This window comes from Colias philodice, chromosome 22 (assembly GCF_061535455.1).
Source record: "Colias philodice isolate Cphi_HAF_F1 chromosome 22, ilColPhil1 Martin Lab GWU primary, whole genome shotgun sequence".
Classification (NCBI taxonomy): domain Eukaryota; kingdom Metazoa; phylum Arthropoda; class Insecta; order Lepidoptera; family Pieridae; genus Colias; species Colias philodice.
The window spans coordinates 8,076,647-8,093,816 of NC_143107.1; the positions used below are offsets into that span (position 1 = coordinate 8,076,647).

At 32.9% G+C, this 17,170-nt stretch overlaps 2 protein-coding genes across 2 annotated transcripts in view; one reads left to right on the forward strand and one right to left on the reverse strand.

Moving 5' to 3' along the window:
- Positions 1 to 254: 254 nt before the first annotated feature.
- Positions 255 to 7,417, forward strand: LOC149478542 (uncharacterized). The gene is made up of 7 exons (XM_089709260.1): positions 255 to 3,106; positions 3,388 to 3,599; positions 4,239 to 4,446; positions 4,931 to 5,037; positions 5,522 to 5,700; positions 6,304 to 6,413; positions 6,820 to 7,417. The coding sequence occupies exons 1-7, from the start codon at positions 316 to 318 to the stop codon at positions 7,110 to 7,112; spliced, it is 3,900 nt and encodes a 1,299-aa protein (XP_089565386.1). The 5' UTR covers positions 255 to 315; the 3' UTR covers positions 7,113 to 7,417.
- Positions 7,418 to 7,900: 483 nt separating this feature from the next.
- LOC149478543 (uncharacterized) overlaps positions 7,901 to 17,170 on the reverse strand; it is a 33,897-nt gene continuing 24,627 nt past the window's right edge. Inside the window, exons 3-7 of the mRNA XM_089709300.1 lie at positions 14,055 to 14,194; positions 12,958 to 13,130; positions 11,127 to 11,316; positions 9,766 to 10,872; positions 7,901 to 8,495 (exon numbers count right to left, since the gene is read on the reverse strand). Coding sequence (XP_089565426.1) covers positions 8,412 to 8,495; positions 9,766 to 10,872; positions 11,127 to 11,316; positions 12,958 to 13,130; positions 14,055 to 14,194 — 1,694 coding nt within the window. The 3' untranslated portion in view covers positions 7,901 to 8,411. The remainder of the gene's footprint in view (positions 8,496 to 9,765; positions 10,873 to 11,126; positions 11,317 to 12,957; positions 13,131 to 14,054; positions 14,195 to 17,170) is intronic.

Below are 17,170 nucleotides of genomic sequence, written 5' to 3' on the forward strand. Positions count from 1 at the left end.
TCAGTAGGTAGATGCACTCTATTTATAAACCCGTAACTAACCCTAGAATGCACTTTTGGCAAGCTATGCTTCCTTGACACATCTTAAATTTACTGACCCACATACAGAAATAAACCCTAACACGATAACAATAAGTTCAAATTGCACCACAGCCCACGCCGTGACATTTTCTAGTATATACATGCGAAATTCAAGACAAGAATAACGAATGACACACAATTCGATTAGACGTAATTCGATTTTAGAAATGTTCGGACGTTTTTCTGCGTACAGTTAGAATATTTAACTGTCTGTACTCGTGTACGAAATTTAACAATGAACACAAAGAAAAGTAAAAATAAGAACCGTGCCAAAAATGCGAATGTTTTGCCAACGCAAAATGTAACTAGTGAAATAAGTGATAAAACTGATGTGAATAAAGAAGAACAAGTAAAATGTGAAGATAAACAAAGTGAACAAACGAGTGTTGAAGCTGTTCCGTGTGAAAATGTACCAGCAATGGAAGAAACTGTTAAAACAGGCGCACCAGACGAAACTCCTGTGAAGCCTAAAAGAAAGAAGGGTAAAAAGAAAAAGCAAGATGAATTATTTGACGATCAAAAAATGCCTGATAACCAGGAAAATTCTACAGATAATACTTTAAATGTTACTGAGCCATCAATACAAGCAAATAGTGATGTGGAAAATGACACGAAACCTGAAACAGCGAAGCGCAAAAAGAAAAAGAAGAAACAAACTGAAAAATGTTTTACAGAAGAAATCACTGAACCAGTGAAAACAGAAAGCGAAGTAAATACTGAAATATCTATTAAAAGCGATCCAATACCTCAGACGCCAGAAAGTACACCTAAAAAGAAACATAAGAAAAAGAAACCTCCGGCTGACTCCGCTAAAACTGAAGATGTCACATGTATTTCTGCTTTCCAACAATTATTAGAACCCGGTGATTCACAAGAGGACCTGAACACAGTGAGACCTGAATCGCAAAACAATGATAGTTTACCAGAAGTTTTGATAGATAAATGCGAGGAGAAAGTAGAAGACATTCAGCAAACAAAAAATAAAAAGAAAAATAAAAAACACAGAAAACATTCACCAGCGGTAATTCAACACGATGAAGATAAGAAACAACCACAAGAAGGAACTGTTGAGTTAATGCAGGAAAAGTTTGAAGTAAAACCTACATCTGAAATAAGTGAAGTATCTCAGGAAGCAAGCCCTAAGCCAAAAGCAAAAATTGCTAAGCCTGTTGATAAAAAACATAAGAACAAGAATACAAAAACATCAACAAATGTTGATAATAATTCAACACCTGAAGATGCTAAAATCGATCAGAGTTCTCTTCCTGGGCTGGAATGTCTAAAGAAAGATGATAATGTACTAATACAAGCTAAAAGTGAGAGTTTAAAAACAACTAATAATATTAAACAGAGTGAACCATCATTTCAAAACATGATCATTGGGCCTGCTGATACTGAAAAAGAAAAATGCGACAAAACTGTAAATGTAGAAAAAGTCATCGAATCGCCACAAATAGCACCTCAATCTGAACAGGAACAAATAAAAGAGTCTGATAATACTTCATTTACAGAGGTTCGACCATCGAGAAAGAAGAAAAGATCTGCAAAATCAATTTCAGAGCAGAGCGATGGTGAAAAGGCTCCTAGCGTTACAATAGATGTATCTACACAAAATGAACCAAAAACTGAACAAATAGAAGATACAAATATTACACCTGATTTTATCCATTACCCTCGCTCGAGTAGTCAGCAACAGTTTGATAGTAACAATAATACTGTAATTCAAGAAATCCATTCTCCCGATGAAGTAAGACTTGGAATTCCAATTTTTATGTCAGTGCCAGTTGTTGAAGGTTCAGGCGAATCTCCTGAAGTGAGGTCGCAAATGGATCCTTTAGATGTAGAAGTGACTGAATTAAAGATGAGTGATCTTAAGACTGAAGACAAAAATGTACCTATCCCAGCTAAAACAGTTGACGAAACACTAGTAATGGAAGAGTTAAAATTATCTATCGAAAAATCATTAGCTGAGTTAACGGCTATTGAAAAGGGTGAAATAGAAGTTGAAAAGAAATTAGTGGATGTCAAACAAAAGAATTTACACAGTCCAGTTAACGCTCCTATGGAAACCGCATTACAAAATATCACACCAGGCAATGATGGTTCAAAGAATGTTGATATACCGAAAGAAGAAGTTCCAGAAATTCCATGCTCGCCTCCAGTATGTCCTGCAAGAAAAGATAAGAAAGGAAAGTCGAAGAAAAAAGGTAAAAAAGGTGCGACTGAACAAGCGTCTAGTACAACAACTGTTTCTTTAAGTAATACTGCTGGTGAGGCAAAGAAAGATACTAAAGATACATCTTCAAAGGATAAAGATACTAAATCCGATAACACACAGAAAAAAGAGAAACAACAATCTACTGGAAACACGGATGAAACTGAAGTTCAACCAGATTCCTCTTCAGCATTTGAAGTTTATTATGAGCCAATTGAAAATTTTGAAGACGCTTTAACATCAAGCAACGAAGACATTAACAAAACATTTGAAATGATCGCCAAAGAAGTGTACGATACCGTAGAAACAAAGAAACCAACGTTACCAAATCCGGAAATAAGTATAACCGAACCTGAAGAAGATAGGCAAGAAAAAAACGCCAAAGAACATCCTGTATCGCAGCCAAAAAACTTATTAGGCCAACCAAACATTCCTGCATCATCGAATAAGGACGACTACAAAAAAGAAAAAGATAAACCACCTAATAGCATGCAAGCTAAAGTTAAAATAAAAGATTCAGTTGACGTCGAAAAATCAAAGAAGCGATCGAAAGAATCACAAACACAGAATAAGTCAAAACATAATTCAAATACATATAAAATAAATGAAAACGACGATTTTGTTTACAAATACAGCTTTCGAACAGTGTTTCTGCCAAATGTCTGTCACGTTTGCAACAAGGATTTGACTACAAGAGTTCCCTGCAAGTTTTGTAATCTACTATTCTATTGTAGTCAGAAACATAAGGATGAAGATTGGCCCAAACATCAATCTTTGTGTTTCGCAATTTGTACTATAGCTCACTTGAAAGGTTTGTATTGTACTTATGATTAATTTTTGAAATGAAACTTCTTTAGGCGCGTTGAGAGTAAAATTTCAAGGTCGCGTAGAATACCAATACGTCAAGGAGTAAGACGACGAGTTTGGTATCTTTGAATCTTGCCAAAGAAGTTGCACTTCTGACACGTGTGCACACTTTTTATTTTCATAATGATATGGCATATTCTTACAACGAATTAATATCGTAATTAAATCGTCATAATACTTTTAATATAAACTTAACAGACCAGATAATTTTTCTTCTTTTCGCAGAGCAAAAATTCATCTACGGGGCTGCGAAAAACATAACCGGCCAAGACTACAGATTGCTCAGAATGCATGTGATTATGTCCTGTGAAAAGATGCTCAAACGAAAGCTGCTTCCCTGGGAACAAGAAGCTTTGCTTTATCCTAGGATCTGTTCTAACACTGCCTGTAGGGAATGGAGGCAGGGATACTTGACTGATTGCAGAGGATGTGGACAGGTACCTATTTATCTATGCAATAATAATAATGCGGTATTTTCTGCTCATGTATCGCGATGATACTATAGTGCAGTTGTTTCCATAACACATTTTGTTGTGTTGAATATGCTAAATACGCAACGGAATGCAATAAATTAATCATTTATTGAAACTTTCTTGCTATTAAAAAGAATCGTCGTCGTTACTATTAAATTATTTATGTTATCGATTGTCGTTTAATATTGTTCCCCTGTAAAACTTTAATTGTTGTTAATTACACGCTTTATATTAGCTTCACCTGTATGTTTGTAACCGACTTCTCTGGGCGCGATTTTGACCCACTTTAAAAGGCCAGATTTCGTTCAAACTTTGTAGATTTATTGAGGACCGATGACAATACACTAATTTGATAAAAAAATTTCTATTTTTTAGTTCGGTTTTCTATAAAAAGCGTGTTTTTTAGTTTTTTTTAAACTATTATTATTATTTTAATAAATACTTTTCTAGATCTGTGTTACTCTTTCATACCTTTTCAGATTTTATTTCTAGCGTAAATCAAAAAACTAAATAATCACAAATTTATTACGTCTACACGTTTGCGGTTTTTTTAGACAACCCAACAATTGTTAAAACTTCTCAGAAAGTATACTTATTTTTCAGGTGGCATTCTGTACAGACCAGCCAGAACATTTACCCGTATCCCATCAACGGTGGTGTAAGTCATATGCCTTGTACCAAAAGCTTGTGATGTACCAACAGACCAAGGGTAGATTGGAGCCCTGCTTACCCAGTAAGGTGATGACGGAAAGTTATGTTATACCGGAGAAGATAAATGAGGTTCTGGCTTCTTTGTATGAAGAGAAAATTGGTGAGTTTGGAATGTAGAGTAATGTTTAACTGTAAGGTTACTAAATTGGTAGATTTTATAGTTTGATTTTAGACATTTTCAATAGAACTGCTTTTATGCTGTGAAATTGAATAATGACTATCTTCAGTCGATCATAGAGTTAATATAGATCAACTTAATAAATCTATTTAAATGTTATAATATTTGTTCTCTACAGTTTTATTTTATCAAAGACAATCTCTTTTAGTCGTAAGAATTATTCATTATCACATTTTTTCACAAATTCATATTTTACTTTGTTAATAAATCCGATGTGCCTAATTTAAACATAACATGAAAATGACCAAATATCTCTATAAAATTCACCAAGCTTCGTTATTCTGAACCAATACTTCAATGCCATTTAAACATACATACATACATTGCACTACATGCGTTGATATCCATGTTTTATTAACCTATATCTCTTGGACGGCATCCAATATTAATGCAGGTACTATTTCAGAAATGGATGACATACAATACGCGACGCTTACTCAGATAGCTTCAGCACCTCTGACTACTGCGTATGGCTATCAAATGTGTAGGAAAAATGCAAATGGACTGAACAAGGTTTGTTTTTCTTATAAAAATGTTATTTATGAAATTTTCTGGAGAATGGTTCATTTTAGTTTGGTATTATGAGGAAAAGGTACTTTATGTATATCCTATAATCCTACTAATATTATAAATGCGAAAGTTTGTGAGGATGGATGAATGTACGTTTGTAACTCTTTCATGAACTACAGGGCCTATTTGGATAAAACTTAACAGTAAAGCTATCATCAGAATAACACAAGAGCTATAGATTGTTTGACTCAAATTGACTCAAACACTGATAGATTGATTGATTGACTTGATTTTACCCGCGGGTAAAATCGCGCGGCCCAGCTTGTATTTTTTAAAACTGTCGTAGTATTGTTTCAATTTAAGACTTCTTATCTCTCCACTGAGGAAAATATTATCAACATACATGATAGATACATGTACCAGTACCAGAGCTACCCATAAACAGACTCATAAATTCCACCTCTTTAATAAAATTTATCTTTTTCAGAGGAGCACATTTTCAATACACATAGTGGGAGCAGAATTGCAGTTCGAAGCAGATGTATTAAACAAATGGGAGAGATTCTTCCTACATTTGCGACCTGATATAAAAGATTTACGAATAGTTCTGATTAGCCCTAATCTCAACCCTTCGAATTTGCCACTGGACCTTTTGAGGAATGTCAAGTAAGGATAAAATATAACAACTAGGTACTAGTCTTGTGATAAATGCTAGTAATACATTTAGTGCAAAATAAAAATAATAATAAAAAAAATGTATGCGTGTACTAGAGTACACACGTAAGAAGTGAAACTTCTTTATGACCTTAAAAATGTCACGAGTATGGCGTAACGCAAAAATGTCACGCGTACGGCGGAACGCAAAAATGTCACACGTACGGCGTAACGCAAGTATGTTACACTAAATTTTTGTCCAACCCCGATAAAGAAGTTTCACTTCAATAAATGAGCAAAATTTGGTACTAATTTCTAGTCTAAGATAGAAGATAGAATTTAGTAAGAATATAGTTTAATTAACCTTAATTTTGTCACTAAGTTTAGCAATTGTCTCTAGTTAAATGCTCATTATGATAAAGTTTGCAGAATATTAAAACTAAAACTTTTGTTAGAGATCGATCATAATATTAATAAGAGGATATTATTTCATCTTATGAATATTCTACAGGAAGTAATATATCCAAAACTTTTAATATCACAAAAATAGGAATTTTATCATAGGATTTCCCTAACCTAATAAGAGTTTTAATAATAATTTATATTTCCTTTTAGGTTATGTGAACAGTGCCGCTGCAATAATCGTCGACTGCTATTCAGCTTTGAAGACAAGAAAACATATTTTGATTATTACACTAGTGAAGATTTCATTCATCCTGATATTGGTAAGATTATTTATTTAAAATCAATTAGAAGTTTTCTTTCTAAGAAAGTAAAGCCTTATTTTTGCATAAGATTTAAATAGTAGTTATAAATTTGTAGTAAAATATCATAATTATACGTGAAAGAAGTTTCTCGTTGGATTTTTGCACTTTTATTTATTTATTTTGTGCATTTTTAATTTTAATGAGTTTCTAATTACTTACTATGAAATTATAATATGAAGTGAAGTAGGTAATTATTATCAATGATGGAATAAAGCCTATTTATAAAATAGTTTATTCTTTCAGTTCTAATTTCATTAACAATCTTCTAACCTTCTTGTGACGTAGCATTAACGTAGGTACTTTGTCATACCAACGTGTACATTCAATTGGAAGCATATTATTTATTGTTTTTATTTGTTTTCAGTATGTGCCTTCAACCCAAGTATTGAAAGGTCATCAATCTACAACGGAAAAGACCCTTGGCCAGCCACTCTCAAATGTGTTGCTAAATTAAAATCTCCTTTACTAATAACAGCGTATACATTGGATGAATTAAATAGAGATTTATCTAGGGTCCAAAAATATTCTTTTGAAGTCCTAATTGAGCCTAAGTATAACAACTTTGCCAGTATAAGACCTGATAGGAACTTTATAACAGACGACGAAATACCGTTGCTGTTTAAGAATTACTGTTTTTCTGTTGTGTGTGGGGTTTGAATTTTTAATTTTAAAGTATTGAAAGTTTTTTAGTTTTTTTTTTGAAGTGAAACTTCTTTATCGGGGTTGGAAAAAAATTTAGTGTAATATTTTTTCGTTACGCGTGACATTTTTCCGTTACGCGCTATCTTTTTCTTATCCCTACCACGCGTGATTCGACGTATTTCTATAAATACGTTATACGTAGTTGCTTAGAGTAAATTATTTTTTTTAAAAAGAACTTTCACTTCTTACGTGTGTACACAAGTACACGCACGCACACATTTATGATTTATTTGTATGATGTTTGTTGGTGTTTGAATATTATAGTAGTTGAATTTGATTTTATGTATGTTATATTTATTGATAGTTCGTAAGATTGTATGTTTTTGAATTTTATAATAAATGGAATAAGAAAATTGTTGTTTTTTATTTATATACCCACCTACCTGTAATTTTCATACCTACGTTATTAAATAAATATGAATAATAGTATTATAAACTAGCGGTCCGCCCCGGCTTCGCCCGTGGTACATATTTACGTTTTCTCTACATAAAAACCATCCTCGTACTTCAAGGAATATAATAAAAAAAGAATTATCGAAATCGGTTCAGCCGTTCTCGAGTTATGCGCTTACCAACACATTTTGCGATTCATTTTTATATATAAGATTATCTCGATCACACTAAGAGATATAAATCTAAAGATATTAATTTAAAATAGAGTCTTTATATATAAAGCGATTGACCTTTTTTTATAGGATTTTATAAGACAGAAACACAAAAATAAAACAATCTTGTTTCAATTTTATCATTTATTTCACAAATTGTACTTGTTATTGTGTTAATATTTACAATAATTAAATATCACAGATAAGTTAAACATTATAAACTTAGTGAATTGCTTAAAATAAAACTTAAACTTAAAAATAACTTAAGTAAACTATGTACTCAATAGAAACATGGATACAGTCAAGTTATTAGTCACATTTTTTATAAAGATATAATAAGTAGGATAAAAAAGAGCGTATATATGCGAACACATGTGTCAGAAGTGAAACTTCTTTCGCAAGATTTAAAGATACCAAAATCGTCGTTTTACTCCATGACGTGACGGTATTTCCATGACGCGACCATGAAATTTTACTCTCAACGCGCCTAAAGAAGTTTCACTTCAATAAATGATGATAAATGTATTTTTTCATACCTATTTATAAAACATCGAAAAATATTTTATTACTTTTTCTCTACATTATCGGCTCTTTCTATATAATACACAGAAACTGCATATTTTTCGATTCAATTATTTTGTATAAACGGTTAAACATACATAAAAATAACACAGATAGTAAATGTATAAACGAAGTTGTTTGAAGAAATCGCCGCTTTTGAGAAGTCACCCTCCTAAACAGATAAAATGAAATGCCCATTGTTAATTACATTTATACATAATTAAATAAATAATATTTTAAATAAATAAATAATACATATAAATAATAAAAATATTGCGTCATATACTTCGATAGATAGTAAAGCTTTGGAATGTAGGCATAAATAATAACCTTACGAATAAGTAATAATATAAACTATTAATAATTATATGTATAATAAAATGTATATAAATACGAAAATAATATCATATTATAATAAATAAATTTTCTTTAATCATAAATTAAAATGTTAATCACATACACACATTGCAGTAAAAGAACAAATCTTATATTTGAAAAGCTCTTGATGAAAAAACATGAAGAAAAAAAGCCTTTTCACACAGAAGTAGGTATTTTATACTATTAAGTGCCGATTTTTCAATCCTTGGATAAAACTAACCCGTCCAATAAAGTATTACACGATAATATTAAAATGTCACGTAAACTGTCAAATACGGGCAATTAGAATACGTTTTTAAAATGGTAGTTTTATTCATTATTCGACAAATAAGTTTTAACCAAGCATTGAAAAATCGGCCCTAAGATATCTAAAAGTTATTTAATTTTTGCGATAATGCGAAAAAACTTTTAAAAATATTGAAACACGCAAAGCATAAAAGAACTGTTACATGCAAGATAAAAAAAATCTTCAATATTGTTATGATGTTAAGGCAATATGAATTCAAGGAAGATACACATCAGCACAACTCAAAACTAAGAAAAAGTATTATAATGAAGCATAAAAAGACAACAATAGACATAATCAATTGAAATGTTACATTTTTAGGACAAAGCATGCATTTCTTTTTCTTTTGAAGTGAAAACTTCTTTAGCGGCGTTGGGTATAAAATCTTAAACTCGCGTCAGGACACGTGATCTGATCGAAAAAGCGTAAGACGGATGGATATCAAACATGGTCAACGTTAATAATCAAGTTTTCACTTCTGCCGGCACTCCCCCAGTGCAACCCGTCTTTATTTTTCTTAAGAAAATTTAAATTTGAAGTTAAGCTTCTACAAGAACTAAACCTTCCTACCCTACAACATCTATCAAGTAGTATTACGTTGTCTAAGAAATGCAACCCAAATGTAACATTTCAATGGACTAACAAAGAAAAACACAAACATCAGTTGAAAAACAACAAAAAACAATTGTTACACAAGCGAAAAAAAATTAGTGCATCAAAAACAAAAAAAAACTTTATTGTTAACAAAAAATCACGGATTATAAATATAAATAACAACCTCATCTGAAGCATCTGGAGTTAGGAGATGAAATGTTGAATTTTCTACAAATTCTTCAAAATATTCAGTCGTAGTTTCTGTTTTAATTTCTAAATTAACACTTCTAGGCTTTTTACTGCTAATACTATCTTCAGTTGTGATATCTATTTGTGATATATTTGTAGATAGAACAAAGAATTCATCATTTATTTTGTCATTTTCAAATTGTTCATCATTTATTTTGTGATCATCAAATCGTTTATCTTCTGTTTTGTCAATCTTTGATTGCCCAGCATCTTTTTTATTACTATAAAATTGTTCTTTGTTAATTATTCTGTGATTCTCAAATTGTTCATCATTAGTTTTGAAGTTATCAAATTGTTCATCATTTCTTTTCTCATTTTCAAATATTTCATCATCTATTTTGTCATTCTCAAATTGTTCATAGTTATTAAATTCTTGACTCGTTGTAGAATCAATTTGAAGTGTTTCTGTTGTACTAAACTGTACTTGTGAATAATTTGTTGTCGATTTTATAGGTTCTGTTGTATATTGTGTTGTTTCTACAGATTCTGTTGTTTGTTGTGTTGTCGATGTTGTATAATTATCTAAAGTACTAACTAATTCAGTTGTTGTATCAACAACTTGACTTGTGACTTCCATTTTGACATTATTCTTATCATTTTTAACTATTTCTTTCTCAATTTCATCAGTCGGTCGTATATTTAAAAGCATATCAAAAATAAGACTTTCATTGACTTTTGTTTTATTAAGTTCTTCATAGCCTTTTTTCATTAATTCTTGTTCTACATTCTTTATTATTTCGTGAGTATAATTTTCTGGTGGAATCCAGTTATATTCTGGATCTGTTTGTGCTTGTGTTGTGTTTTTAGTTTTATTTAAATTAGGTTTTAAGTCCCAAATGTCTGTAGGTTCTGGTATGTATTCGTCTTTTATTTTGTGTATGTCTTTGGTGTATTTGGCTATGTGAGGACCGAGTGTGGTTTCTACGTAGCGTTTTAGTTTGTTACACTTTTCTATAGTGTTGACGTCGTGGGAACTACCCCATATTATTACGCCTGAAGCGTTTGATTTGTATAGAGATTGGAGAGCTATTGATAAATCCACCTGAAATTAAAGTATGTTATTATAATTTTTTATAGTGGTGAAATGTTACAATAGATAATTATTTAAAAATTAATTCTACAATATTGGAATTTATTCATTAAATAAATCATATTTTCAAGCAGTCGAATAACATGCTTGAAACAAGATTTTAATACTAGTAAGTACGTAGTAATAGCGGATTTATTGGATTCTACAGATTCGAAAAACTGATATTTTTAATTTAATATTTTTTAACTGATATTTTCCATACATACCTCCCTCAAAAACCCTCCATCCTGATACCTATACCAGAAATATGGTAAAATTGGAGTCCCTCGTCTCTTAAGACGAGAGGCTTCCTTCATCCGACCCTGGATGAGGGAAGCCAGTTCTGATGATGAGAGGTCCTGAGAGCTATATACTGACGGGTATAGAGCTGTGCTTTCCGCCCAGAGCCAGTAGGTCCTGGAATTTACCAAGTTTTTGTTATAATTTTTTAAGTGAAACTTCTTTGGGCGCGTATAGAGTAGTTAAATAGTAAAATTTTAAGGTCGTTGCAAGAACGTCACGTCATGGAGGAAGGCGAAGATTTTGGTATGTTTAAATCTCGTCAAAGAAGTTTCACTTCTGGCACGTATGCTCGGTACTTTTTAACATTAAAACACAGGTAGTATCAAGTATGAAAGTTAGTGTTAAGCTAGCTTCCCTCAGTAGGTCCTGGAATTTAGTAGGATATTTGTTTATTTGAAGTGAAACTTCTTTATCGGGGTTGGACAAAAATTTAGTGTAACATTTTTGCGTTACGCCGTACGCGTGACATTTTTGCGTTACGCCGTACGCGTGACATTATTGCGTTACGCCATACTCGTGACATTTTTAAGGTCATAAAGAAGTTTCACTTCTTACGTGTGTACTCTAGTACACGCATATTTTTTTTTATTTTTTGACGTTTTAAGCTATTGCATAGCTTCTATCTATTTATTTATTTATTTAATAAGGTGCACACCACAGCTGACAATTTTGCCTCGTTAAGCGCGTCACACACGGTGAAGATACTATAATATTTTATCTTAAGATACTGTTATATTTTATATTACAGTATCTTAACGCTTCCGGTATCAGCGTTCGGACCATCATTTTTCTTTTTGTCATTGCGTACTAAGACTCCTGTAGAACCGCCATCCTGTTACAAATGACCCACAAAATTTCGCGTCATTTGTAACAGGATGGCGGTTCTACAGGAGTCTTAGTACGCAATGACAAAAAGAAAAATGATGGTCCGAACGCTGATACCGGATGCGTTAAGATACTGTAATATAAAATATAACAGTATCTTAAGATAAAATCTTCACCGTGTGTGACGCGCTTTATACACAAATTTAATTACATGTTGCGGTGAAATGCCAACCAATTAATTGTATGCACACAGCATAGTTGAGGGAAAAAAAATTATTAAAAATTACATTAATTAGCACAATTCATAGATCAAGTAAAATAATTTCCAAAAAAATACATGTCATAAAATAAGTTGAATCTAATTAATCATAGTACCTACAGATAAAAATCTATCGCGGGCCTTGAGCGCGGGGACCGAATCCAGAAATTCCGTAACGAAAAAACCTCACGCTCCCCACGGGGACGGGCGCGGAGGTGTGGCTTGAAGGCATAGCATGCAATAGCTTTACCGCGGCAGTCCCCGAGTGACACACGTCTTATTTGTAGTAATAAAGTATTGCGTGAAGTCCCATGTCCCCTAGTGGGGTAAGGGGCAGGTGCATTATACATCTGTTTCACTGATCGATTTTCTTTAGGGACAAGTAGTTGATCAGCCTTCTGTGTCTTACCAGACCGAGACATTTTTTTTCTTCGTCTCCACCGGGAATCGAACCCAGGACCCCTCGGTTCTACGATCACTCGTCAACCACTGAACCAAGGAGGCGGTCAACTTGATAGTGTAGATACTTAGAATTTACATTTTTTTTCGGTCGCCTTTCAACCATAAAACCGATTTTTTTTTCATTTTTTGACATTTTGTCGCATATCAACGTTTTTTTTTCACATTTTTTCATCAAAAAGTCACATTTTTTTTAACAAAAAAGAACTTACTCATCATTCTCATTGACCACTTGACTAGGACAGCTGTCTATCCCAGTGCTGGCTTTGTTAAAACAATATGGAAACCCGTAGTAGCCCCAAATCGCTTTGGGTCTTAGTTGTTTGGCGGTAGAAATAGTATTCTGCATAAAACGACGGCCTGCTTCTTCGAAACGCTGTTTTGCCTGGAAATTAATAATAGAAACTAGATTTAAACTGTTTTTTATTAAATTGGAATCAGTTTGCATTTGCATTTTTTTATGAATGTTGATGTTTTTTGGTAAATAAAGATTAATTTAGTTTTAATACAGCGCCATCTTATTATTAATTTTGGTGTGAAATGCGTATCGTAATGCAATTGAAATATTTCCCCGCTGTAAAAATCTTGTCATAAAACCACTCCGTTGTCAACGTGAAAGAAGGACAAACTAATAGACACATTTAAAAAATACTAGCAAAAACATATTATTTATACTTAGCTATGCCCCGCGGTTTAACACATATTGGTTTTAGCATGCTGATATAACAGCCTTCCTTGATAAATGGACTATCTAACAGTGAAATAATTTTTCAAATCAGACCAGTGGTTTCTGAGATAAGCGCGCTTAGCAAAAATCGCTCTTTTCGTAACTATCCTAACTACTAACGCCTACTGCCTAAAATTTATTAATTTTCAATTTTAACTAATTTAACCTCCCGCATGATATAATATAACACAGTACATTACAAAATACAATATGAAACACATTCCACGTCCCATTTAAGTTAATGTAGGTCGCTTGAGCACGCCATGTTGCAATCATATTTATCAAGATTGGGCTCTAATTGTCGCTTTAGATTGAGGAATTTATTTATAAGTGGGATTATTATTAGCAGTGTTAATTGGAGTAACTATGGTGTGATAATAATTGTAACACAATAAGGAATTTTTCAATTTATACCCGAGATTTAAGATGATAATGGGATGGGTGGGAAACGAACCCACGACCTCTAGCTTGAAAGGCAGGGTCACTACCAAGTACCAACGGAGCCAACCGGTCAGAAAAAAATACCTACCTCAAAAAAAAAAAACATACCTACTTAAAAAAAACAAATAAAATAAAACATACCTCTGCAGTAATCCAAGACTTCGGCCACCACCAATGCACTTTTTTCTCAATTTCATAAGAAACATCTTTATAGGGAACAAGAACTCCGAAGTTTTGTCGGAACACCGGCCGCCATGACTCGAAGTCTATTATTGCTACTCCTGAAATTTACAGAATTTTTTGTATTGGTAAAATATAATTGTTACTATATGAACAAAAAAAAAATTTTGAACGTGTCAAAATTCTGGCTTTATATGGTGTTTATAAGAATTAAATACATGCATGTTTTGTGTTTATATATTGACTTAAAAAAATATATACTTAAGACTATGTTGTAGTTTTTGAATCCTAAAATAATATATTTCTTACCATAATAGAGTAAGACATTTCAAAACAAAAACATGATTTATTTTTATAAAGTTTAATTTTTAACACGATTTTATTTTGTTCACCCGGGAAGATGCGGTGAAGTTATCAAAACAGCCTTTCATTCATGTTTTTGTCATGCCTCATTGAATATTATTACAACTTATTATAACAAGAGAGAGAGAAGAGAAGAGAGTAGTCTTCAAGCGTAGAGTGAACAGGTACCTTCTAGGGAAGCGCGTTCCATCTTAGACCACATCTCAGCTTAACATCAGGCGAGATTGTGGTCAAGCGCTTCCCTATTACCAATAAAAAAAAAACTTATTATAACAGTTTATTTAGATTACAAATAATATTCAGTCCCGTTATTATAATCTCTAGTAAACTTATCTAGTATGGTATACAAAAAAAAGGTGCCTATGTGGTAATAACGGCTCAGATAATAAAATTAATAATTAATCTATCTCTATACAAAATTTCATTAAATTTCGATTAAGCGATTTGTTAGTAAAAGATTAACAAACAACATACATTATCGTAATTATAATATCAGTATTAAATTAATACAAAAAATTGTATCTATTAAAAAGTTTATTTGATTTCATATAAGCAACTTTAGAATTTCTTGCCAGTTCTTCTCTGTAGAAAGAAACTGCTTTCCGAGACGGTGGTAACTATTTTCTATGACAATTCAAAAACTTATAGAGGAAGTCTAGTTCAAAGATATATTATGATTTATGACTGTAGGATTGAATTTTAGTTCGGCATTTACTTTGAGTTCCAATTAGAGTTTGAGTTTGAGGTAAGTACTCTCATCTCATCTCAAAGTAAACAAAAACCTCAATTGACTAATAATTCGCGAAGCTAATGTAATAACTAATGATAATAAATGATGATTGCAGGAAGCGAAGCTATAACCTTGGCACGCCTGTTCTAATTGTCTCAGATTTATGGTTATAGACCATTTTATAGTTTCTATGCGTGAGCTTATAGGCTGTTTTTTTAGTATCGAATGTCTGTAGTCATTTATTTAGCCCTGGTTCTGGAAATCTCTATATAATAACAATGAATCGCCAAATAAAAGATGCTAAGGCCGCAAATCTCGAGAACAACTGAACCGATTTCGTTATTATTTTTTTATAATATTCCTTGAAGTACGAGGGTGGTTCTAAATGGAGAGAAGACGTTCTGAGTGACATACGCTACATTTCAAGAATTTTAATTCTTTATAGTAGGGATGTAACGATACCGATACCGATACCGATATATCGGCCGATATATCGGCAAGCCGATATATCGGTATCGCCGATAATAAATCAACCGATACCGATATTTTTTTATTAAATTCTTTCTTTTCTTTTATGTTTTTGCATTGTATTCATTCATATTGTTTTATTTCTGTTTCTGTAATAGTGTTAAGGAAGAGCGGAACCTCCTGACACAAGCATTTTATTTGCTTACTAGGAGTATTCCAATCACAAAGGAGATGGTCCAAAAAAAAACCCAGAGTCGATTTAGACAAATTGGGTATCAATGGCTTTATTATATTACACAATTTACCCCACCGAAAAATTTATGCCCATATCCATGGGGTATGAGTGTTATAGGCTAACAAAGTATATATGGAAAAATCATGAGTAACTTGTTATTTTTACCAGTTTTTACAACAGCAGTATACTATTAAACCATCCATCAGCCGAAGGACGTCAACTGCTGGACATAGGCCACCCCCAAGGTTTTCCACCGCGATTGGTCCTGTGCCACCCGTATCCAGTGGCTACCCGCGACCTTCACCAGATCGTCGGTCCACCTTGTGGGGGGCCTACCAACACTACGTCCTCCGATTCGCGGCCGCCATTCGAGGACCTTTCCGCCCCAACTGCCATCGGTCCTGCGAGCAATGTGCCCCGCCCAGTGCCACTTAAGGTTTGGGATTCTGAGAGCTATGTCGGTGACTTTGGTTCGTCTCCGGATCTCCTCATTCCTAATTCGATCACGGAGGGAAACTCCAAGCATAGCTCTCTCCATCGCCATCGGTCCAGTAGTTTCGGAGCCTAAATAATTGAAATAAATAAATATGTTTCCCACCATTTTCTTTTTTTTTAATAAATAAAAATAACTGAAAAATAATATGAGACAAAACCGGTAAAGTCAACCGTAAAAAGATGTTACACCAAAAGGAACTAATAAGTGTCCAAAAAATCTAAATCATTAAATGTCTATTTTTGTTATCAAATCTTTCTGCGGTTGACTGTACAATGAGCTACACAAACACACACACACACACACACACACACCCATGCAGACACATACACAAACTTACATTGACATGTCTTGTAAAGTGGTAAAAATAACAAGTTACTCATGATTTTTCCATATATACTTTATTACCCTATAACTGTTATACCCCATGGATATGGGCATTAATTTTTCGGTGGGTTAAATTGTGCAATATAATAAAGCCAATGATAGCCAATTTGTCTAAATCGACTCTGGGTTTTTGGTCCATACATTTTTGGACCATCTCCTTTGTTTATGTAAAGGAAAGAAATAAATAATTTTGAATTTTTTTAATTTTTAACGTGATAACGTTTTTAAAATCGTTTTAGTCGGGTGACATGTTCATAAACTTGTGTCACACCAAAACCTCACGAGCCGAACGCAGGTATAACGAGAGAGAGACGGACCGATCTCCCGTTTCATCTCGAGCGCTGCCACTGCATTATGTTATCACGTACGTAAACATCTCGATCGTAAACCTACTTTACAAA